Genomic DNA, 24556 nt, shown 5'->3' with positions numbered 1-24556 from the left:
TAACTTAACATTTTCTTCACGGTTCTCAGCAGTGCTCGTAGAAAGTCCTGAGAGCCTTTTATTTTATCGAGCATCTGCTCTGTCCAAGCCTTGTGTTAGGAGCTTTGCAGATACAACATGATCGCACCCTCTTAACCATCGCCTGGGTTTGCATTGCTTCTCCTGGTCTTCAGATGAGGAAGCCAGTGCTTAGGGGTCTGAGTGGTTTGCTGGAGGCCAGACAGCCGTGAAGTGGCTGAGCTGCAATTCCATTCCCAAACACTAACTCCACAGCCCTCGGCCATTCCGCTCTCCCATGCTGCTTCTTTGAGTTCCTTAACATATGCTCTAAATCTGAAAATATGTCGCAGCCGTGATGCCAAACTCAGGTTCCTGTGTTTTAGGTTATTTTTAGTTGTCCCTGTGCCAGGGCATATTAAGGAGTCCACAGGAAGGAGTATCTCCCTGTGTGGGCTGGATCTTGTGCTTGTTGTTCTGCATATAAAACCCTCAGCTGAAAATACCCCGGGACAAACTCAAATGTCTTGGGTGAGGATTGCTCAGGCATTGCAATCAGTGAATGTTGTTTCAAACCTCCAGAAAAGACATGTTAAAGGCGAATGTCACACGGCGGAGTAGCAGGCCGATGTGTGACTTAGGTTGAGGACAGAATGTAGGAAGCTGTGAACTGGAGTCTACATGGACCCCAGGGCAGGATCTAAGGTATTTACCCGAAATCTGCATTCAGTTAAGTGCTGCCTTACCCTCTCCTTGCATGGAATCAGGGCTTAATAGAACACTTTTGAATGAATGTATTAATATTTGTTAATCTGTGCAATATGTTGTTAATTTAGCCTAGCGTAAAGACGTAGAACAGTACCCCACGTGGAGTTCAGTTTTCCATTAAAACGGACTCTTTTACACAAACCTAAGACCCTGATAATAGATGTAAAACCCACATTCCCTTGTACATAGAAAAAACTCAATAAATTTTAAATTTTCAGTAACTATTTGAGCGAGAGAAATGTCTCTGACCTGCAAATAGTTGTCAGGAAGCCCAAGCACTTTATCTGGTGGGCCACGCTGGAGCAGAATGCTCCCAGTGGAGGCCTCAACCAAACTGCGGCTGATCAGAAAGGGCATGAGGTGAAGAGAGAGGGCAGGTGCAAGGAGCAGACAGACAGCAACTGAAGGCCAGCCAACTGGGCCTGCCACTTCCTCTCTGAGCAAATACTTCTCAAGCAGCCCCACTGAAGTCAAGCTTTGAGTCAGCTCTGTGGGTTTATGCTCTGCAATTGACGGTCGGGACCCAAGTCAGCTAGAAATAGTGAGCATGTTAAGTATAATCTGTGGAGGAGAGCAGGACAGCATCTCGTACACTTTAGAGAGAATTGTCCCCATCCTTCCAACTCTCCTTCCCTCCACCTTCCAACTGGCTAAAATAAAGCTACAGCTACTAGGTTTAAGGTCTTAAGCCTTATCTGGAAAATTTACTTATGCTGAACATGCTTATTCCCCCAGTAATGTCAGAAAACTGTGACTTTACCATACTTTTCATAGACATTCATATTTGTCATGTAGAAGTCACAGTTTAAGACTATCATTATCTAATATATTTGAGCTATTGGTTTAAAATTCTGTTTAGTGTTCCTGTTTGGAAAGATGTGTTACTACATATAGTTTGGCATGAAGCCAACTTTCCAGGAATGTTGAATTTACCAGGTTCTGTTGTTGGATTTTTTTGTTTCTGTTTTGGTTTGTTTTTTGGTTTTTTTTTTGTACTGTGTAGGTTATAATGGAAGACCAAATCCAGAAGGGAGAGTACTTCCTGGTAGTAATGGAAAACCAAGTGGACAAAGAATTATCAATGGCCCTCAAGGAACAAAGTGGGTAGGGTAAACTTCTTTACACATACCGGTTGTTTTCATGCTGTTGGGAAGAGAAATGGTGGGCGTTGTGTAATAAAAAATGAAGCGGTCTTTTTTTTTTTCTCTAGTTTTAACCACTTGTATGTCAATATACTTATACTTTATTGTTTCTTCCAGTGCTCAGAAAAATCCTTGATTCTCCTGAGTAACTAGTTTGCTTTCTTCTCATAACTAATAAGGTCAGACATGGGCCTTTGTTCCCATTTGCCTTGATTGGTTAGGAAGGTCACACAAATGTTTGAGCCAACCAGTTACAGAAAACCTGAGGCACAGCCTCTCAAATGAACTTCTATTTTCCCACTCCTGCCTGATAGCTTTATTTTATTTCTTGTTATCGTTCGATTAAAGAGTATACATATTTTCTGTAAATTGTCTCAAATCCTTTGTAAAAGGAAGCAGGGTAAAAACAATAGAACAAACCAAAAATCCCTGAATCAAATAGGCAGTTTTTATCAGATCACCTTTTGAACCTTCCAACAATTTGACCAAAATAAAAAATAAGTATTAGTGCTTTATGTATGTTTAAGCTAAATGACTTTAACTTCCTGGGGTTAAGATAAATGTTTAGGAGTTTTTGGTGGGTTGGGGGTGACAGGCAGAACACCTTACAATGTTCAGAGTTTTAAAATATTTTTTCAGAGAGTCAAAAAATTATTTATAGTAGAATTCCCAGTCAAAACTTCCCATTTAAAACAATAAGGTTTAGGAAAACATACTGAAGCACTTCAAAGAATTTTCAGTCACAGGTGACCTAAAGATCCATTTTATCTTTTCTCAAAGGAACAGAAATTTATGGAAGGAAGAATGCATATTAAAGCAAAGTGTCATTGTAAACACTTTTGAGTTGAAACTGTATGGAGTAGATTTCAAAAGTAGGGTTTATATAAATAAGTTTTATTTTAATTACTGAGACAGCACCCAACAAAGTGGCCTGCTTGCAGGAGCTCCTCCCATGTCCTGATTGTGCAGAGTCATGGTTTTCAAACATTGGTGCGCATCAGAATCCCTGGGGGGCTTATCAGTGCAGTCTGGGTGGGGCCAGGTAATTCTCATATCCGACAAGTTCCCAGGTGAGGCTGGGGCAGCTGGTCCAGGACCACACTTTGAGAACCAACAGTGTAGAGTATGAGTTGTTTCTTAACAGAGATAATAATACCTTTTGTTCAAGTTTTATAATTCCTTAGAATATGAAAATTTTGCATGCATACTGTAATAGGCAATTTAATTACAAATTAAATTGGTTTTGGTATAGCAGCTTTGATCTTTAACACTAACAGCCAAATAGAAACATGTCATGTTCATGGCAAGAAGTTAAAACAATTCAGAAATATATGAAAAAGATAATAAGCATCCCAAACCACTTCTTGGAAATAACCACTGTTAACAGTTTGGGATATCATCTGTCCAGAATTTTCTCTCTGCACTTTTAAGTTTATATACACAAATGAATATATTTTAGTTTTGCAACATAATCAGTCCTATAATCTAAGTCTGCATCAGGATATGTCAATAAATATAGAATTTCCACATCCTTTTCATTGGCTGCATCGTATTTCACTGGATGGACGGGCCATAATTTACTTAATCTCTTTCCTCTGTTGATGAGCACTTAGGTTGTTTCCTCCTGTTTACATACTACAACATATTAAATGGTAAAAGTATTTTGAACATCTTTTGAATATTTGAGAAACTTAAAACAATCTACGTATTATATAGATAAGCAGTTATAATAGGAAATGTGACTGTTTCATACTTTATTCTTATTAAACCTTATGAATGATGCTGACAAAAATAATATTTCCTATTCACGTATATTCATGTAGTTGGATTAAGGTGAACATTTTGAAATGTTCAATATATCCTTTCATCTGTGTCCTGGATTTAGGTCGTGGATCTTGATCGTGGGTTAGTATTGAACGGAGAAGGAAGGCACCTCCAAGATTCACAAGGAAACCCCCTTCGAGTTAAACTAGGAGGAGATGGTCGAACCATTGTGGGTAAGTGAGAGTGTTTTTGAAGGAACGAAAGTGTCCTGACTTAGCTGTAGAGTGACAACTTCTCTCTTTCTCCTCCTACTCATTTTTAATGGGGGCCCTTGAGCCATGTGGAAAAGGAGGTGCCTCAGAAGGGGGCGGAACTTAGCTTCTTCCCTGATCCAGCTGTCTTCTTACAGACTCCACCCTCTAGAAAAGGTGGCTCTTGACTTCATTCTTGGGATTGGGCAGCGGAGAGCAGGAGTCAGCAAAGCAGCCTCTAAAGCCAAACCCTGTCTGCTGCCTGTGTTTATATAGCCTGGGAGCTCAGAATAGTTTTTACATTTTTAAATGACTGCCAAAAAATCATAGAATGATAATATTTGTGACATGTGAATATTATATTAAATTCACATTTCACTATCCGTACACAAAGTTTCAGTGGAGCGTAGAAACATGCATTTACTGGTGTACTGTCTATGGCTTTTTTGCCCTGTAGTGGCAAAGTTGAGTAGTGGCGTCATAAAGCTTAAAATATTTACTCTCTGGCCCTTTACAGAGTAAGTTTGCCACCTTACTGTCCACAGTAACACTTAAGTCCTTAGGGGTAGGAATGAAGAGGGGGAAAGAATTACTTTCCTTACTGGAGACTTCGAGTTATTGCAGGTAATGGGGCATAGCAATGAAATATTTATATATTTATATAAGGTAGTACAGAGTAATGGACAATATAAATAGCCTAGACATTTCTGGATGGCGGCAGATACTGCTCCCAAAGCTGATGCCCCTTTAATTATTTCTTTGCCTTTTACTGATGAAAATAGAAGCCTCTGAGAAGACATTGTCCACTTGCTTTTTGCTTCCCCTGTGTCATCTCACCTTGTTGCACAGCTTTTGTTTGATTTTGTTTCAGATCTGGGAGGGACCCCTGTGGTGAGCCCCGATGGCCTCCCCCTCTTCGGGCAGGGGCGACATGGAAAACCCTTGGCCAGTCCCCAGGATAAGCCCATTTTGAGTCTTGGAGGGAAGCCCCTGGTGGGCTTGGGGGTCATCAAGACAACCACCCGTGCCTCCACCGCCATCACGCGACCCACGACTGCCACGCCCCCTCGGCCCACCACGACCACCACCACGCGGCCAACGACCACCCGAACCACTACGCGGTCAACCACCACCACTACCACCGCCCCCGAGCCCACCACCCGCATCCCCACCTGTCGCCCTGGGACCCTGGAGCGACATGACGAGGATGGCAACCTCGTCATGGGCTCAGATGGGATCCCGGAGTGCCACCCCGAGGAAGGTAACCGTCTTCGTTCTACTGGTAACTCACGTGATGGCGCGCTGCGCTGCCGACTAGGGTCGCGGAGACTGCGGGGTGGTGAGTGGGGTGCACAGTGGGGCAGCAGCTGCAGGCATTTGTAGCTCATGGCGTTTATTGACCGCGCTGTGTCACAACGAGGGTGGTCAGATTTAGCAAACAAAAATATTGCGTGGGACGTGTTTATATGAAAACTTCTCTAAAATTCAAATCTAAGTGGGCATCCTCTATTTTATCTGGCAACCCTTGTCACCACCCAAGTCAAACATCTGGCTGAAACATGGGACGTTGTTAGTTTGGACCAGAGCTTCCCAGAGTGGGTCCCACTGGATATTAGTAGATTAGTACTTGTTATAATAATAATTATAATATAATAATAATTATTATTTTACAGTAATTTTTAAAGAAAAGGTTCTGTGATTAGCTGTATGATTTAAACAAGGTTAAAGGAATTTCTTACTGTTGAACTCTAACCGTTGAATAGTCTCATTGTGAATTTTCAAGTAAAGTAGCATTTCCCAAGCGTGTTTGATCAGCAGTCCCTTTGGAAAATGCTTATCCTTGCGTGGCAGCAGGGGCCGCCCACTGGCTAAGACTGAACCCTTTCCTTGCTCTGGGACACCCAGCCAGGGCTGCCCTGCGCCCCGGCTGCGTCATCCTGTATTTGCCTCAGGCTCGAGAAGGCGAATTCACCCCCTTTCCCTCGGGTTGAAATGAATTGCAATGCAGGCTGTAAAGCTTCTGTCTTTTTAAGCTAACGCAGAGTGAAGACCCTTCATTTCAGGAAATCACACTCATGCCCCGAATTCTTACATAGCATCATTGACCTGATAAACCCAATCAGTTTGAACGTGAATGCTGTCTCCAAACTGGGAATTCTGTTTGAAGTTAGTCTTTCCATGGACAAGTTTCGAAGAAACAGGAACATTTGACATATCTGAAAATTTCACACCAAAGAACAAGGAACACACTGAAGAAGAGGATGATTGGGAAGAAAATTCTCACACTACCAGCTAACCCAGTGAGTACAAATTGGAATTTACCTTTGGGTTTCCGGTATGAAAATATTATGTATTTTCCTTACTTCTGCGTACTTTGATGTGTTTATTTTTTTTAGTTGAAGTATAATTAGAACAGAATTTGTTTAATAATTGGTTGTAAACAGAAGAGTGACTATTTTGGATTTGTTTCTAATTACTACTACTATTATTATTAATATTTTACATTTTCTTTTGTCTCCTCTGATGTAGGCCTTATTGCATGTTCTTTGCATTTCCTTTGTACTTTGGGGCTTTTTAGTTGGCATGAAAGTCAATATTTTTCTTGGTATTTTTGTTTCTTCTTTTCTTTGCAAATCATGATAGAGATGTGTATTTTTTACTTCACTCCTGTCCATTCGTCTGATAGCCTAGCCCAAGCCACATTAGTGTCCAAGTGTTAATAATAATTTATCTCTAAAAGCAACTATACTCCAATAAAAATAAAAAAATAAAAAGAAAAAGAAATGCAATGGTAGTAAAAAAAAAAAAAAAGTAATAATTTTCCTCTAGACAGCATTTTGAAAATAAGTACAAAGTCTTGGAAAAAAAATTAAATTTGGGGAGAGCAACCTATCATCCTCAAACAGTATCGTAATGTACTATAATTTATGATTTTAAAAATACTTCTGTATGGCTTACCTTCCTTTTTTATTTCTGCTGCTCCACTAACAACTTTATTAAACATTTTCTTCCTAGTATCATTTCTAATCATAGTTGTTTTTATTAAAAACATCTTTAATAATAGCTTTCTTAAGACAAAAATCACATGCCATCAAGTTCTCCCTTTTAAAGTGTATAGTTTTTAGCATATTCATAGAGTTGTGCAACAAGCACCACTATTAAATTCCAGAACATTTTCATCACCCTCCAAAACAAACCCTATACTCATTAGTAGTCACTCCCCATTCCCTGCTCCTCCCAACTCCGGGAAACCACTAATCTACTTTCTGTCTCTGTAGTTGCCTATTCTGGACATTTCATGTAAATAGAATCATATGAAATGTGTCCTTTTGTGTCTGGCTTCTTTCAATTAGCATAATTTGTTTTCAAGTTTCATCCACATTGTAGAATATGTCTGTACTTCATTCCTTTTATTGCTGATTAATATTCCATTGTGTGGAGAGACCACATTTTGTCCATTTATCAGTTGATGGACGTTTGGGTTGTTTCCACCTTTTGTCTATTATGATTAGTGCTGCTATGAACATTCGTGTACAGGTTTATTCCTTTTTTTTTTTGAATTCCTGTTTTTAATTCTCTTGTGTAGAGTTGCTGTGTCGAATGGTAACTCTCTGTTTAACTTTTTGAGGAACCACCAAACTGTTTTCCATAGCAGCTGCACCATTTTTATTCCCACCAGTAATGTATGAGGTGTCCAATTTCTCTCCATCTTCACCAACACTTGTTATTATCTGTCTTTTTCATTCACAGTGGGTGTGAAGTGGTATCTCATTGTGGTTTAGATTCATAGTTCCCTGATAACTAATGATGTTGACATAGCTATTTTTTATACTTTCTGTGTATAGGTTCTGAAATTGAAAGGGAGCATGATTAAGTCTTGTGTCTAGATAAACCCTGATTTAGTGAATTCGTTTGATAAATGTTTCTTTATCATTGTACAGTGATTTCATTATGAGAAAACCCATGTGGTAATTTGAAGAGGATGGAGTAGCTCTTGTTTTTGTTTTTCTGGCTTCATTCATAATTTTGGAAAACAATGCCAGCAAATGATCATTAATCATCTACTCCACATGGGTTGGGGTCTGTGGGAAACATAGAAAAGTCAGTAACATAGCTGTGCCTCTGAAACCTCACAATCTAACGCACAATCTACCTGAAATTACAGTAGATAGAAACAGCTCCCTCTCATTAGGAAACAAAGTTGTTTATCTTTATGGCAGAGCAAGATGGGATAAAGATCCGTTTCTCCAGGCCTGAGGCTTTGTGTCTCGTGTCTCCTTTTGTTCTCTCATCTCTGTTGTCAGGTCTCATCAATTCCCACCGATTCTTCCTCCGTCACATTTCTTAGACTTCATACCTCCATTGCTAGGCTGACCCTATTGGCCCAACACTCAAATTATTACTCCTTACTGGGCTTCCTTACACCAGCCTCCATGCGTCTCCTATCCAGATGTGCAGCTAGACACACATTCCTTGAATGTGACTCGGATCCAAGCACTGCGCTTGCCTCAGAAATAGAAAGCATAGTCCCCGCTTCATCCACCACTGGAATGCAACTGTCAGGGCTAATCCTGGAGAGAGGTAGAGGTGGAAGGGAGCATCTTAGGGGGTAATTAGCTTCTAAAGACGGCTTGTAATTTGAAAATCACAGTCAAAATTATTCACGAAAATCCTCTGCATTATCTATAAAGTACAGTAGAGTTTGCCATTTCTTGGTTGAACACGTTCCAGTGGCCTCGACCTGCAAAAACGCATCCTGTAAATGGGACAGTGAGACTCAGGACAGATGCTGATGTCAGTGGAGCGACAGTCCCAACTCTCCCCCTCACACTTCACCCCCAGAACCACCTGTACCGTGCCTCCCTGCCTCTTGCTCTGCTCTCGTGTTTGTGTTTTCTCTCAAGTACTTTTTTTGTTGTATTCAGTGTACAGTGGGCCCTCTGTACCGCGGGTTTCACATCTGCGGATTCAACCAAACTTGGATTCCTTGTACTACACTATTTTATAAAAAGGACTTGAGCATCCACAGATTTTGGTATTCACAGGGGCTCCTGGACCAATTCCCAGTGTATATCTAGAGACAACTGTAGTTCAGTTTATAATGTACACCCACAAGTGCAGGGGCTCCATGTGTATACAACCAATATTTATTTACCAAGCAAATTTTGGCCGTGGCACTTTGCAACCTAGTAACCTGAAATTGCTGTTGCAGGGATGATGATTTAGAACCTGTGTTGTGATCCCTGAGAGAATACCTGCCCTTCCAAGAGTCCCCTCTTCAACCCCCATATAGCCGAGCATTTGTCATTATCTTCCATTGGCAAAGTCCTAACATTTTGTTTCTAGCCCTCCAATTTTAAAATCATCTTTTCACATCTCTTAGTCTTGGCTCCCCTGGTTAAATCATGCCCCTCTTTCCCTTGAAAACACTGCTTTAAAATAGTATTCTGGGAATAACCTTCTGTCATTAAATCATTCCAGTAATTTAAGCATTTGTTATAGAGGCCATATTGTTTGCATATTCCTGTAAGCATAGATGCATATTATATGCTTGTTTCCAGCGTATTGGTGCTCTTTCTCTCTCTTACACTCACACACACACACACACACACATGCACGCACACTTTTTTGCTTGCTGTGACTTCTCTATTAAATAATAAACTCCTTGCAGTAGAGACAGCGTCCTCTGCTTCATCTCAGATTCCTCATGGTACCTAATTATGCATCTTTGAATATCTACACCATACCCCAAGCCATAGGCATTCTCTGTTTTCTACTGAGAAGTCTTTTACCAGCGATCCTTGTTTTTCAGGTTCCATTTCGACAGCAGATCTGATGGTATCGTGTGTGTCTGGAAATGTTACGAGCCAGCTGAATATCTTCAACAATTTGTAACATGACCTTGGGGCATGTTTTAGAAGAACATCAGTCATTGTGGAAAACAGTTCCCTCCTGCCACAGCTCACTCTCAAGACAGAGAATACAAACAGAATAATTGAAAATTCACGTGAGCTGGACCAACCAAATAATTTGCAAATATCCTTGGGTTTCAAACGGCTGGAATTTACCTTCTCTCTAAACTTCTAATGAGAATCTTTTTTATAGTTTTTAAAAAATATCTCTGGAGCTAAGACCCGAACATTTTGCGCTCATTTTTTTTCATGACTGTTTGGATAAACTACTCAAGAAAATAAACTTGAGTACCACATGGTTGGTGGCTGGCAGCTACTTTTATATGAAGAGGTGGAAGCTTTGGACATTGATTCTGGGTTGGCTTATAAAACATCCAGTTTTATGTAGCTCCAAATGCTTCAAAATGGCATTCAGGTGGGGCAAATTCTGAGGGTCAGCTTTTCCCCCAAAATTGTAAATCTATTTCATTACATCTGGAAGTTTCTTTTACTTGGAATCAAGATGGTGCTATTTTAGAAAAATTATGCCTGACTTTATTTGGTCTTAAAACAAAAAAAGGAGCACTAAATCACTCAGTAGGATGTTTACTTTTGCCAGAAGACTTCACTGTCACTCATCTCAAGAAGTGATCCAAGTTCGCAGGTGAAAGACAGCGTTTCTGTTGCCTGGTGCTGGACCAGAGCGTTTCAGCTCCTCAAGGAATTGTATTTAGTATCAGGAATCCATGAAGGAAACCCTATACTTTCCCCTTTTCTCGTTCACTCCAGGATGCAAAAATTGTACAATTTATTCATTTTGACCTGACCAAGAATAATAATGAAAGGAAATGAACCTGAGCTGATAATGAGGTAAAACAAGACTACGTTCTTGAAAGTTAAATGGACACAGGGAGGACAATGGTTTCTGGGAAACAACAGCCAGATAACTCCAAACGTTAGGTGATGTCAACCTGAAAACTGTCTAATTTAAACCAGCCCAGAAGTAATTCCTGTTGGATCCAGGCATATTGACATTGGAATGACCTAAAAAAAACTCGCGTCTAATCGTTTTTCTCGAAATGCCCATCCTGAAAGGCGGATCATTTACAACTTCTCTTTGTTGACTTTCGTTGGCCCCGTCAGAACATCCCCAGCGTCACCACCTCCATGGTGAGGCAGGTGGGGGGTCATGTCACGGGCCTCGGGTGTATGCGGGGCTTTTCATCGCAGAGGGGCCAGACAGGCGAGGCAAGGTTGCCACTGTCCTCGGCTGGTGGAATTTGTTTCGGCATCGCATTCATGAAGTTATTCAAAGTAGGCTCAGACAAGGCTAGTAGAATGATTACATTGGTGTATTTCTCAGGAATGATCAATGATTTCCTAGCAAGAAAACAATTCAAAATTGGTGCCTGTAATTTTTTGAGTGAAGGAGGTTGGTGTACTTTCTAATTCAATTCCCCCTTCATTATGCTGCGGAATGACGATTCTAATAAAGCGCCTTAAGGTTTGCAAGCAAAAGATTGGTTAGTCCAACTTTTAAACAGTGGCGGCAGTTTGATGAAGTATAAAGAACATAGTCCTTGGAGCCAAGGCCTTCAAGTCCAATTCTGTTCCAGCTCTTTGTCCTTTACCAGCTGTGTGACTCCAGGCGTGTTATAAATCCGTGGTGTCCTTGGCTGAGAAGTGGGTATAATGAACCCCATTTATCTTATGTGAGGATTAACTCGAACAATATATATGTGACAGTGCCTGATGCCCAGAAGGCAAGTGATAAATCCTAGTTCCTGCTTCCTGTCTCCTCACACCCCCTCTGCCTTTTAAGTGTGCCTTGAATTGAGAGTTCTATATAACTGTTGTGGCTTCAGGTCAAAAGGAAGAAAGGAATTCCTCTGAACTTTTAAGGTGCCTCAAGATTTTACCAGCTACAAAGAAACGGTCTCCTTTCTGCAGCTACATTTTCCTCCCACAAGTCGAGAAGTAATATATTGATCTCCTCCCACCTTCTCAAAAAAGCTTCTGCTGAAAGGACCCAGATGGTGGAGGCAAAAAATGTGTTTTTTGCTTTCACTCACCTTTCTTAACCAAGTTGTCATCCATGCTCGTGATATCAGTTCAGTCGTTAATAATAATCATTTTAACAATGGTTCTTACAATTAGGGCTTTCTGGAAGACATCAAAAAAATCACATATAAAAGTCTATCAATTGCATTTAGAGGATGATTTTGTAGTCATAATAGATCTCATGGTTTTGTAAATAAAGCCCTACCTGTTTGTAAAGAGAAGTTTGTAATCATTGGAATATTATTTCCAAACTTCATATGCAAGTTAAGAAGTCTAATCAGTACAGATTTATCTCCTGAGTCGTTGAGAGAGGGTGGGAGCTTAGAGGGGCAGTGAAGCCAGATTGGAAAACAGGAGAGGCAGGAGGTCACCCTGCTTCTGGAACATGTGAGTGGCAAGATCCCGGGGTTGGAGAGAATGAGGGTACCATGAACAAAGGAGCTCCCGGAAGAAGGATTTTTGTCCCCATCCTGGGTACCAGCTGCCACTCTCTGCTCTCCCGGAATGCCTGTTCTCAGGCCTGCAACATCCCGGGCCGGGGGGGCCCTGGGCAGGTGGGGAGCCTGGGCACCGCAGAGGTGGGAGGAAGGTCAGAAACAGCCCCTTGTGCTGGTAGGGAATGCTGGGGAGGTGTCTTTGTGTTGATCCTTGAGGGCATCCCAGTGCCCTTCTCTGAGTACAAAGGAGAGAAAATCTGGGTTCCAGCTCCCTTCCTTCTGAGGAAGCTGAGGAGCCCCTGGCAGGGGGCGCTTATTCCCCTGGAACCATCGTGGGGCTGGATCGCTGTGCCCTTGGCGTGATGCTGAGAAGAAAGCCTGGGGCATTTGCTGATCCTTCCCCTCTCCTCCTTCACTAGATGAGTTCTCAGGATTGGAGACAGACACGGCAGTGCCCACGGAAGAGGCGTACGTGATCTATGATGAAGGTACGAATGTTTTTAAACACATTATTTGGATACTTTTCTGATGGGAGAATCTTATTTTAATGACTAAGTGGATGATCTCAATTTCCGTTTCCTTCGGAACTCGGGTGGGTGGCAACGCTTAGGGAAGGGTGGTTATACCGTCCCCCTCCAAGTTACCCCCCAATACAGGTTAACCTAAAGGAAAACAGTGTGCTTGATGCACAGATGCAGCTTCCAGACAAGCTCCCTGAGCCCCCCTTTCCCTCCCTCTCAACCCCTCCTTCCTCTAGAAATTCTGGAGCTGCTTCATTCTGAACCTCCCCGTCCCCCATCCACACTGTTAGTAAAATGACTTGGTTTAACCAAGTCCCCGCCTCCAGCCTTGACTCTTCCCATTCTCATTCTTTCCTTTCTCTCCTTTTCTAATTACATAAAAAAATGCAGTGCTCTAGATGTGCTGATTTTCTTTTTTTTTTTTTTTTATCATAGCATGTTTTCAAGTCAAGGTAAGTTTCTAAGATAAAGAATACACATGCCTTGCATGACATCTGGAACAGTCACTCCATCAATGGCAACTAATCCTGTCATTATACTTATGACCCTGCGATTGGTCTGTATGTTTTGTAAGTTACCTCCGAAATTGAAGGAATTCACGTGGAAATCTTGTCCCCACCCCAGTGCTGGCCTTTGACACTCGGGGTGTCTGTCCCCTCTTTTGTGCTCTGCCTGCCTGCTGCTGTCTGTAGTTCCAAGGCTCTTAAATCACGAATGTGGCAATAATGTCACCTTTGATGCAATCACGATCGTTCCATGTCGTGGTTTAATCCCCCAGTTTCCAAAAAAAAAAAAAATGGACTTAAAAGAAAAACAGCAGATGTGAGAAAGCAAAGGAAGCTTTCTTAGCATCTTTGAAAATAGCACCTTTCTTATGATTTGGAGCTGTTGAAAGAGAGCAGAGTTTTCTTTTTTGTTAACGGATTAGTTCTCTGAATAGGATTAATCCTACACCCCTCCCCAGAGAAAAGCCCATACACAGAAGATAAATTTTTTTAAAAAATCAAGTTTCTTTTCTCATGTGAATTTTTTATGGCTTTAAAAGGGAAAATTATTTAGGCAGAGAATGGTCTTGGACCAGTAACAGGAGCCTGCAAAACTGGGTGAATTCTAAGGTTCTGTCCATCTTTGATTCTAAAAGTCTCATTTTTCTGGTCATTGTGTTTCTTTTCTTCCTTCCTTTCTTTTACCAGGAGCTGCTTTTCCGAGAGCACTGAAATGGGAGGAAATACTGTTTTGTTAGCAAAAAAATTCTGTTCAGGCATAGCATTTATTCTAGGGGGTGGCGGGCTGTGTGTGCGCGTACACACTTTCGTGTAGAGATCAATCTTAAGAAGGTACCTTTTGATGGCACACAGCGCCCCTTTTCTGGAAGTGCCCAATTACAAAGCCGTCACATCGTTTCAGATTATGAAGTTGAGACCTCAAGGCTGCCGGCCACCACCAAGCCCGCCACCACTGCCGCCACTCCTGCCGTCATCCCCCCAGAAGGCTCCATCAGTTCCTACCCTGAAGAAGAGTTCGATCTGGCTGGAAAGAAACGATTTGTTGGTAAATAGAACTTCCTGAATCAGAGAGCCATGGGTTTTAACTTTCGTTCTTTGAAGAAGAGCACAAGAAATTCTGGATTGGATTGGCCAAGGCCAATCCTTGGATTGGCCAAGGCAGCGCATTTGCAGCGGTAGCTTATTTTCCCAGAGTGAATTTTCCATTTGGGCTGATTCAGCAAGTCATTCCTGTTTAGATGCACATGAACTTGCTTTCTGCAGAAGTCAGGAGGGGGGATGCATGCAGGAGAACGTTTGGTATCCGACAGAATAGAGTTTAGAGAGGCTGCCTTGTGTAGACGGAGAGGAAGGAACACTTTCGATAATCACCAGTCCAGGGAATATGAGTATTCTTATTGTAGTCAACTTTTCTGAGATGAGACTTCCCCTAGGCCTTGCCTGCACTTCATTAACTTCTTCCTAAAAGATGAGCAGTCTACTGAATTGAGCTACTTAGAGTGTCAAAGAGCTGAAGCTGTTTTCCTTCAGCTTTTTTTTTTAAATTAATTTATTTATTGTTGGCCGCGTTGGGTCTTCGTGGCAGCGCGCGGGCTTTCTCTAGTTGTGGTGCACGGGCTTCTCATTGCAGTGGCTTCTCTTGTTGCGGAGCATGGGCTTTAAGCACGCGGGCTTCAGTAGTTGTGGCTCACGGGCTCAGTAGTTGTGGCTCACGGGCTCAGTAGTTGTGGCTCACGGGCTCTAGGTGCGCGGACTCAGTAGTTGTGGTTCGCGGGCTCTAGAGCGCAGGCGCAGTAGTTGTGGTGCACGGGCTTAGTTGCTCCGCGGCATGTGGGATCTTCCCGGACCAGGGATTGAACCCATGTCCCCTGCATTGGCAGGAGGATTCTTAACCAGTGGCCACCAGGGAAACCCATTCCTTCAGTTTTTTCTTCCACTCTTTTTTACATTCTTTTCCCATATAGGTCATTACAGAGTACTGAATAGAGTTCCCTGTGCTATTCAGCAGGTTCTTATTATCTTTTCTATATATAGTACTGTGTATGTCAATCCCAATCTCCCAATTTATCCCTCCCTCTTCTTTCCCCCAAATAACTGCAGTTTTGTTTTCTACATCTGTGACTCAACTTCTGTTTTGTAAATAGGTTCGTTTACCCTTCAGTTTATTTCCTATAGTTTTTTTTTTAAATGGAACTGTCATTTTCAAGTTATCTTTTTTTTTTTTTACTTTTTATTTATATTTATTTATTTATTTATTTATGGCTGTGTTGGGTCTTTCTTTCTGTGCGAGAGCTTTCTCTAGTTGTGGCAAGTGGGGGCCACTCTTCATCGCGGTGCGTGGGCCTCTCACTATCGCGGCCTCTCTTGTTGCGGAGCACAGGCTCCAGATGCGCAGGCTCAGTAGTTGTGGCTCATGGGCCGAGTTGCTCCGCGGCATGTGGGATCTTCCCAGACCAGGGCTCGAACCCGTGTCCCCTGCATTGGCAGGCAGATTCTCAACCACTGCGCCACCAGGGAAGCCCCCAATTTCCTATAATTTTTGTTAGCCTCAAGGACTTGCGATCTAGAAATTGATTTTATTCTTTTTTCTCAATTATTAAAACGATTTCAGGAGGATATTCTGTTTCACTAAACTGTGTTTCATTCCCTTTGGGAGTCTTCTCTTCCCATGCCCTTAATGAACTTCGCTAACAAGACAGATTAACATATTAATAAGTGGAAAAAAAATAAGTTATTACTGAGTGGAGACAGGCAACAGCTTAAACTAATATCACACTTTTCTGTTTCCAAAACAAATGTTCTGCCATCAGCAGAGAACTCTTGCCAGCCAAGATGTAGTACTGAGTGTCTGAACCACACGTACTTGAAGAACAAGAATCTTTGTGTGTGTGTGTGTGTGTGTGTGTGTGTTATCTGTTTGAAGTACTTTATTTTTTTATTTTTTTGAATTGTAAGAATCTTAATCAGAAGGAGGAGTCCTGAGGCAAATGGTAATGCTGGCCCGTGGCACGCCGCGGCCTGGCTGTATCCACCGAGTGTGCTGACTTTTCTCTCTGTGGTCCCGTGACAGAAATAGAAATGCTTTCAGTGCTATGATTAACTGCTCCAAAGAACTCTTCAAAGACTGAAAGGCTTACTATTGTCTGGCTATTTTCATATGCCTATAACTCTATAAAGCATAGTAGACGACTCCCCCAAACTTCCTGATGAGATCATGAACAAGCTCGAAAGGCCTAATTTTATACACAGTATTGGAATGTAGAGGATCTAAAAATTGCTCTCAGTCCTCACAGCCACTGAGAATGAGAACCTGTACGAAAAGATGCAAAGGAACGTTTAGAAAGTTCTAGAAATTGTTACTTGGGAGCACTTGGGGGTCTTGAATATATAGAGCTCAAATCCAGTTCCTTGGGTTTTCTAACTTCTAGAGCATATGTAATAAGAAGAGCTGTGGACTAGAGAGAGAAGCTTCTGTTTGCCCCCTGCTCTGGGGGCCTCTGTCAGCATCCACAGGCTCAGCTGGAGTGTGGGTTATCAGTTCTTGTCCTGCCTTAATTCTGGGGCCCGTGTATCTACTGAGATCACGTGTGTAGAGAGAGCTTGAGCCTATCCATAAAGGTGAGGTAGCTATTAGCGTCCTGAGCGGTAATGTTGTAGAAGGGTATTCAGGCCTGCCCTGTGTGGACATTCCAGGTAGTTATGTGAGTTCCTGAAGTCCCAGGGAAGGCCACCCAGAACTGAGACTGAGGCTGTGTATCTTGATCAGTGTATGGTTTTTTCTGGTCCCAAGACAGTCTAGGGAATGAACTGAGTTGAGAGAACTCTTAAGTCGGGCTGATTCACACCCTTCTAAGTTTTTGGGCATAGGAATGGCAGAATGCTGCAGGCTTATGTTAACATTGAATTGTAGTTCAGAGATGTTTCAAAACCACCGAGGTCATAATCATTGATGTTGATGGGGCAATAAGCTCTTTTGACACTATCATGTTAAAAGATATAAATATATAGATCCATACAAGAGAGCTAGGGATGTGCGTCTGAGTTTGGCATCAGGGCTGATGACCCTGGATGCTTAGCAGGAAGAGACTGAATCGGGGGGTCTACTCTGTGGAGCAGACGTCACGTTTCTGCCTCCAGAGAAAGCCTTCAGCAATCCGATTGGGTATCTTTGTTCTGTTCCAGCTCCTTACGTGACGTACCTAAATAAAGACCCGTCTGCCCCATGCTCTCTGACTGATGCCCTGGATCACTTCCAAGTGGACAGCCTGGATGAAATCATTCCAAACGACCTGAAGAAGAGTGCCCTGCCTCCTCAGCATGCCCCCCGCAACATCACCGTGGTCGCCGTGGAAGGCTGCCACTCGTTTGTCATCGTGGACTGGGACAAATCCGCCCCGGGAGATATGATAACAGGTGTGTCCAAGGCAGATGCTCAGAGTTCCTCTCAACCAGGACAGGAATACAGACAATAAGGGATGGATGGATGATGGATGAGTGGATGGATGGAAAATAGATGGGTGGATGGATGGATGGAGGGATACATGAATGGGTGGATTGGATAAATGAATGATGGATGGATGCAAGGATGGATGGATAGGTTAAATGGATGGACAGATGCATGAATTGGATGATGAATTGGATGGATGAACGCAGATGTCTTCTTTTAAAAGGATGAAATAGAGGCAGTACGGGAAGCCTTGTGGGGTAGTATGAAGAGCACTAGATGGAAGTCAGAAGTCCTGAATCCTAGTCCCAAATTGGTTTTTCTGACTTTGAGCTACCTACTTCATCTCTCTGGACCTTGCTTTCCTCCTATGCAAAATGTCGTTACATCTCTTATACTCTATAATCCTGCAAATAGCCAGGGAGTCCACAGAGCCACATGTAAGATGAGATCCCACAGCATGGGTGATGAAAGAGCTCCTATTGTGCGCTACCCGGAGTCACAGTCAACCCTGGGGTCGTGACTCAGCCTCTTCCCTTTTTTCCATGTCTGCTGGGTGCTTCCAAACCAGTCTCTGTGTCCCTGAATTCCTTAGATGGGACCCAGATGTGATGGAAAAGTGCCCAGGGATCTTGAGCCTCCTAGGTCTTGGCCTGTGCGATGTTCATGAGTTCATTTGATTCTGCCAAGGATACATTTGAGGATAAATTTGTTGAGATAAGTTCTTACAGTAAAGAATTAATGTTTTTTTGAATAGACTCGTCTTTTGCAAATGATTCTTTTTGGGTCAGTTAGTTATATAAGAGGAAGGAACATATGTGTGTGTGTGTGACTCGGGACTGGAGATGGTGCTGTAAGTCAGAGTTTGACATATTATCTGTCAGTATTATGCTAGTGTGGTTCATCAAAATTCAAAATTTTTAGTGCTTTTGCTTTATGTCCCCACTATTATCTCTTAAAATGATAAGAAAATATCCAAGCACATCCAAAGAGCAACTTTTCTAATGGAGTTTGCACAGCAGCCCCAAAACCAGGATAAGGAACACAGGAAAGAGTGCCTGGGTATTGTGCCAGGTAAGGTGGAAGGGCCAGGGGAGAGAGAGGGTACAGATCAAGGGGGCGGAGTCTTGGTGTAACTGTAAGTGCTGGTCCCCCCCAGCCTGTGAGCTGCATAGGCTGCAGAGGCCAGCTTCTGTGAAGTCCAGCATGTTCCTAATAGAAAACGAATAAATCAATGGAAGGAGGAAAGCTTGTAGTCAAAACAGCCAGAAAATCCTTTTATTAACTGAATATGATTTTATGAATGGCAATTTTGAAAAGCAAGCAAGTAAGCGTACAGAAAAAAAAAATAATGGAAAATCTTAAGCTATTTAGCTTTTGATCTCTTGCATAACAGATGTTACTTAGAATAAATATACCACTGTGCCCTGAGCCACGGGGCTTCTGAAAAACAGAAGGATGGATACAGGATGAGAGCACCAGCCACCTTAGACATGCCTCAAGGGCTGGAGCGTGAGGAGCCTTCAGAGAACTCCTGGTAAATGTCATTGGACTTAATTCCGAAGCAGTTCCTGTATCATCCCATAGAGGGCGTGTTTCTGAAACACATGCTCTTGTTAACTTCACATCCCAAGCCTTCCAGAGCTCCCTGGAGACTTTGAGGTCATCTCATCAACACATACTCTACACCTAACCCTAAACCAAACCTCAGTGCCCTAATCACGAGTACTCATGCCACGAGCATAGATAATATGGCTGAGGTATTTATAGGGATTCGGGCACTCCCAGTAGAAGTTGTGCAGATACTACGAAGCTGTTTACTGTGGAATAGTTCAGCGCACGACAGCCCTGCAATATGCAGGGCTGTTTAGACCCCAGAGGCTAAAAGAGAATATCGTGGGAACTCTTCATCAGCAAATGAATCAAGCACCAGCTCTTTTAGCTGTAGAACAGCGAGGCAAAGTGGATACACATATACCTCCTAGACCCAAACAGAACATCACACTTCTGGACCCACTGCAGGGCATTTGGGTCCTGGTAGCTCCGTGAGATATTGAGCGCTCTGCTGGTTTCCACCAGCTCTACTTTCTTTCACAAGCGGTTGAGTCAACATGTAACCAGGTGGTATCCAAACGATACGAAACTCCTGCAGAGTGAATAGGCCTGCAACCCGTTGCTTTCCCTGATCAGTCCCAGTGAATGAGGCAGTTACTCCGTCAGGAGTGACTCCGTAGGAAATCACCCACATGATGGCCTCTGAGATTTTCCAGGACAGGTTTTGACAAGCACAGAGAAAGCAGGAGTTACACGTGCTCAGAAAGCACATTAGAAAAATTCAGACCCAAGGATAAGCAGAGAAACCTGCGTAGCACGTGGGACGAAGCACAGGGTTCTGATGGAGTTGACTTCAAGGCGGGTGAGCCGGGCAGACCCGTCAAAACAGGGCTCCTCGGGCACATGTGCGGGGACGTGCCCTTGTTATATGCAGCATGTGTGGCTTGATGTAGCTGTCCTCAGAGGAGGAGGGAACCCTAGGGAGAGAGCAGCAGCCCTTCCCAGGCCCCCATGAAATACTTGCTGAAAAAAGAGAAGAATGCATTCCTCCGGAAAGCAGCGTGGAAGGGCTTCAGAGCCCGGTGCCTCTGCTGCTTTCTGCTCCCTGTGTGCCTGGTGATTAGCCGTGTGACTCTCATCCACTCTTTCCATCCCCAGAATAGGTCTTACTGGAGGCAGTCAGAGAGAACGGGTCGCTAGATAAAGTTGTCTGCCTCTTAGATGCCTTTGATGCTGTTGATCTTTTCCTCCTTGCCCTGCGATCCAATTCTCTCAACCCGAGTCTCCTTCACAGGCTCACCCTCTTTGACCAAACATTCAAGATCGGACTTGCCGAAGCCTTGGTCCTAAGTTCTCTTTTCCTCTTACTCTGTGTTCTCTCGCTCCAGGATTTTACGCACGCACGCGGTTTTACTTCATCTGGGAGAGGCGTCACTGGTTTATAGCTCAAGGCCCAGCCCGCCTCTCCTCTGAGCCTCAAACAGTAGAATCATGTCCACTTGACATCGACACCGGGATGTCTCCAAAGCATCTCAGAGTCAGCGAATCCAGAAGCAAACTCATGATCCTTCTGAGCCCCAAACCTGCTCATCTGGGTTTTCTATCGCAGAGAAGCCCTCGCTTTTCCACCCATTTTTGCAAGCGTGAAGCTTTGGAGTCATCTTAAAATCTCCTTTTATTTCCCCTCCATATTCAGTTGATCACTAAATCCTGTCAGCTTCACCTTTCAGATTTCTCTTGCACACATCCGTTTCTCTCCATTAACTACCACGGTACCTGAGTTGTCGCCACCTCTCGCCTGGATATTGTGACAGCTGTCCAGCTAGACCACCCCACCCATGCCCCACACCCTGTCGGTTCTCCGTTTGGCACCAGAGATGCGCTGAAGACAGTCTTGTTGTGTCACCCCTTCAGTGTGTTCCCTTTCTTCTAGAATGAAAAGCAAAAGCCTTCGTGACCAAAGGGCCCTGCATATTTTTTCCATTTTGTGCTTCCTCAACTTCATTTCATGTCGCCCCCCGCTCCCACCCTGCCACTCTGAGGCTCTGCCTTCTCCTGGTTCCTCCCTCTTCAGCATCTTTGCCCAGGACTTCCCTCTACCTGGAATCCACCCCACCTCCTACCATGCGTCTTAGCTGCTTCCCATCCTTCAGTCGTCAGCCCCATTTCGGGGTCCTGGGGAAGCTCTGCCCACCCCCCGTCCCCCAGCACATGGACTGCTCCTTCTTAGTTCTCATCACAGCTGTATAATCCTGTTTGTCTGCCTGCCTACTGCCCCTGGAGTTTTAGATAAAGCGAGTCACCATTTGACCTCCAGCACTTTGTATAGTGTCTGACACATAGAAGGCACACAACAAATATTTGTTGAATGAATTAACGAGTGTGAACTTGGACCAGATTTTTACCCCCTCTCTAAGACTCAGTCTCCTCATGTGTCAGAATGAGGGCAGGGAAACCTATGTACTAGGACCAGGAGAATTCATCAAAGTAAAACTTAATCCGAAGGATTCAGCATAATGTTTGGCACGTAAAAAGTACTTGCCAACGATTTCCTTCCAACGTAAGTAAAGAATGTGTGAAGCTGTGACGTGAGCTTCACTTGGCCTAATGAGGCAGCCTTGAAGGCTGGGCAGGTGCCAGGGCTGAGGGCCCACCTGCTGAGGCCCATTAACAGCAGATAAGGCAGAGAAAAGAGCTGCCTGACTGTTGTCACTAGACATGAGGTCAAGGGCAGGCAGAGGTATTCAACAACTAGAAACCAAAGGAGAGCCGATAGCAGTAGGTGAGGAGATCACCCACCGTGAGTCTGGGGTCTTTCAGCCACAGACACGGCATTCACCATCACGGTTTCTTCGTTTCACGTGAAGGACAATTGTGTATATCTCTACCGGGAACTTCTTAAACACTTGTGTGGAGGTCACTGCTCTTTTCTTCTGCTGCGTGTTCACAGATGTTATTAGTTCTAAGGAGATGAGGAAGGCCAGGGAATGTGGGAGATGAGGACAAGGAAGAGAAGTAGGGAACCAGCTAGTCATCGGGAAGCGTCTTTAATTTTGTTATCTGCGTCTGGTCTCACCAGTGGATACCAGCGTTCTACCCCTTCCTGACCCAACACACTCCCCTTCTTGACTTCTCCCACAGAGCTGCCTCCACGCCACTGTTTCCTCCCCATCATCCTCCCCTGGGCTATGCCTCCGGTGTGATGCAGTTCCCTGATGCTCATTGGGTTCTGCCTCCTTTCCACTTGCAGGTTACTTAGTTTACAGTGCATCCTATGAAGACTTCATCAGGAACAAGTGGTCCACCCAAGCCTCATCAGTAACTCACCTGCCCATTGAGAACCTGAAGCCAAACACAAGGTATGATGTGTCAGTCATTTACAAACGGAAAATGAGACCTGCGTGCCTGGTCATGGATATCCTTAGGTTGAAAAGGAAAGGATTAATCAAAAATGTTTTTATGATTTCTTTTGAATTCTCTAGTTAGTTCTCATAGACTATCAATGAATGCTTACCATACGTCATGTATTTTTCTTAGGAGAAAGCACTATGGGCACCGTAATTGTTAGATTATTGTATTTCTATTTTGTTCCCTATTTTCTGGAGACTAAAACTACCCACCATTGGGGAAGGAAAGGTTGCTCTGTGTGTTGAAAGGGGATCGATCTGTTTGCACTCACCCCATGGTGGCTTAGGCAGCACAAGCTTTGTACGTGACATTGATGGAGCAGCAGTTACTCAGACTCTATACTGTACAAGTTCAGATCATTCAAGAAAGATGTATTTTACACATTAATAATGGTTACAAGAAGCGTGTAACCTAGTCGGGGCAGTGGCTCGCTAGCCGGAGGGCCATCTGAGAGTGAGCCCCCAGTGTGAAATATGCAGAACTTGTTTCGAGGGTACAAACAGCATGAGTGTGCATTTTCTCTTTTATACTATCTGGTTTTGCTGGTAACAACCATCAGGAAAGAAAACAATGGTCGAGCTGTGGTGTGCTTGTAAACTGGCTCTCTGGGGAAAAAAAAAACAAAAACAATAAAAACTGGTTAATGGTATTTGCCAATTTCTCCCACCATGGCCAATTTTGAGCTACCCTGGGTCTGCAGAATTCCTGATATTTAACGATCGGCTCTCTGAAGCCTGTAGAATGGCTCTAGCACACCGTGTCACGTCAAGCCACTGTATTTCCACAGCAAAGTGTTCTAAGTGAAGTGACTTGGACCCAGGTCTCCCATTTTTTATAGAGTCAGAGGAACACAGAGGAGATTGGAACAAAATACTCTCCTTAAACAGAAATGTGTTGAAAGGGATAGAAACTGGACAATATCCTCGGGCACCGAGAGGCTTCTGCACTAGCGGAGAACTTTCCTCAGGGCCTGTTAATGTCCTGGGCTCCCTTGGACTGAGCTTTCATAAACTGTTATAAATTTTGAGATTCAGCAAATAAAAAGTAGGAAACTGAGAGAGCACTTTTCTTAGCTCTTCCCTGATAGTAACGAAAAGTTGATTCATTACAAAAAGAATAAAACTAAAGAAAACGAAGTCAACATCCCATTTTTTTATTGTGGGCAGAGTGAACGTTTTTACAGCACAGCCTCAGTATCAGCTGAAAGAGGCCTTAGGGATGTTTGGCCTCATGGCTCCTTGCCAATCCCAGTCTCCTGCACCCTCCACAGTCCAGCGTTCCTGTGGCAACTTTTGGTACCAAACTGATGGTGAGGTTTGCATAATATCAGGGCACGGTCATGTAGGATGGTTTATTCATTCTTTCAGTAGGTATGACTGAGTGTCCTCGATCCACCGGTAAGCGCTTACTGGGTGTCTGCTCAGGGCCAGGCACCGGGCTTCACACAGGAGAGAGCAGTGGGCGCGGGGAGGGCGTGGGGCGGGGTACACAGTACATCGCGGCCCCTCAGGGCTCGCACAGCCTGGTGGAGACAGAGCGTTTATAGACGCATAAGTATGAACTTTCCCCGGCCAGTGTCGTGAGGGAGAAGTACACTGCGCTCTGAGGGTATAATAGGGGGCTTTTTGCCTGAGCTTGGGGGTTAGCGTGTAGTCAGGTGAGCTTCCATGGCGAGTAAGATAAGCGGCACTTCACCTGGAGAAGGTGGGTGAGCGGGTCAGGTTGCTCCAGGCAGGAAGGGTGTTGGGAAGCCGGTGTGTTTAAGGAAGAGAAGGAGGCTGATGTGGTGGGGGGACGGGGGAATGGGGAGGA

At 43.7% G+C, this 24556-nt stretch overlaps 1 protein-coding gene across 2 annotated transcripts in view; it reads left to right on the top strand.

Annotated features, from left to right (window-relative positions):
* Positions 1–24556, top strand: part of FNDC1 (fibronectin type III domain containing 1) — a 98193-nt gene that overhangs the window by 62250 nt on the left and 11387 nt on the right. For both annotated transcript variants that reach the window (XM_057528113.1, XM_057528112.1), the window contains 7 exons: positions 1769–1869; positions 3793–3904; positions 4794–5183; positions 12731–12799; positions 14240–14383; positions 17521–17751; positions 22587–22695. In XM_057528113.1, the coding sequence (XP_057384096.1) occupies positions 1769–1869; positions 3793–3904; positions 4794–5183; positions 12731–12799; positions 14240–14383; positions 17521–17751; positions 22587–22695 (1156 nt within the window). The remainder of the gene's footprint in view (positions 1–1768; positions 1870–3792; positions 3905–4793; positions 5184–12730; positions 12800–14239; positions 14384–17520; positions 17752–22586; positions 22696–24556) is intronic.

This window comes from Balaenoptera acutorostrata, chromosome 14, assembly GCF_949987535.1.
Source record: "Balaenoptera acutorostrata chromosome 14, mBalAcu1.1, whole genome shotgun sequence".
In the NCBI taxonomy this organism is placed as follows: Eukaryota; Metazoa; Chordata; class Mammalia; order Artiodactyla; family Balaenopteridae; genus Balaenoptera; species Balaenoptera acutorostrata.
The sequence above is the reverse complement of the archived record's forward strand: the minus strand, read 5'-3'. Positions and strand labels throughout refer to the sequence as shown.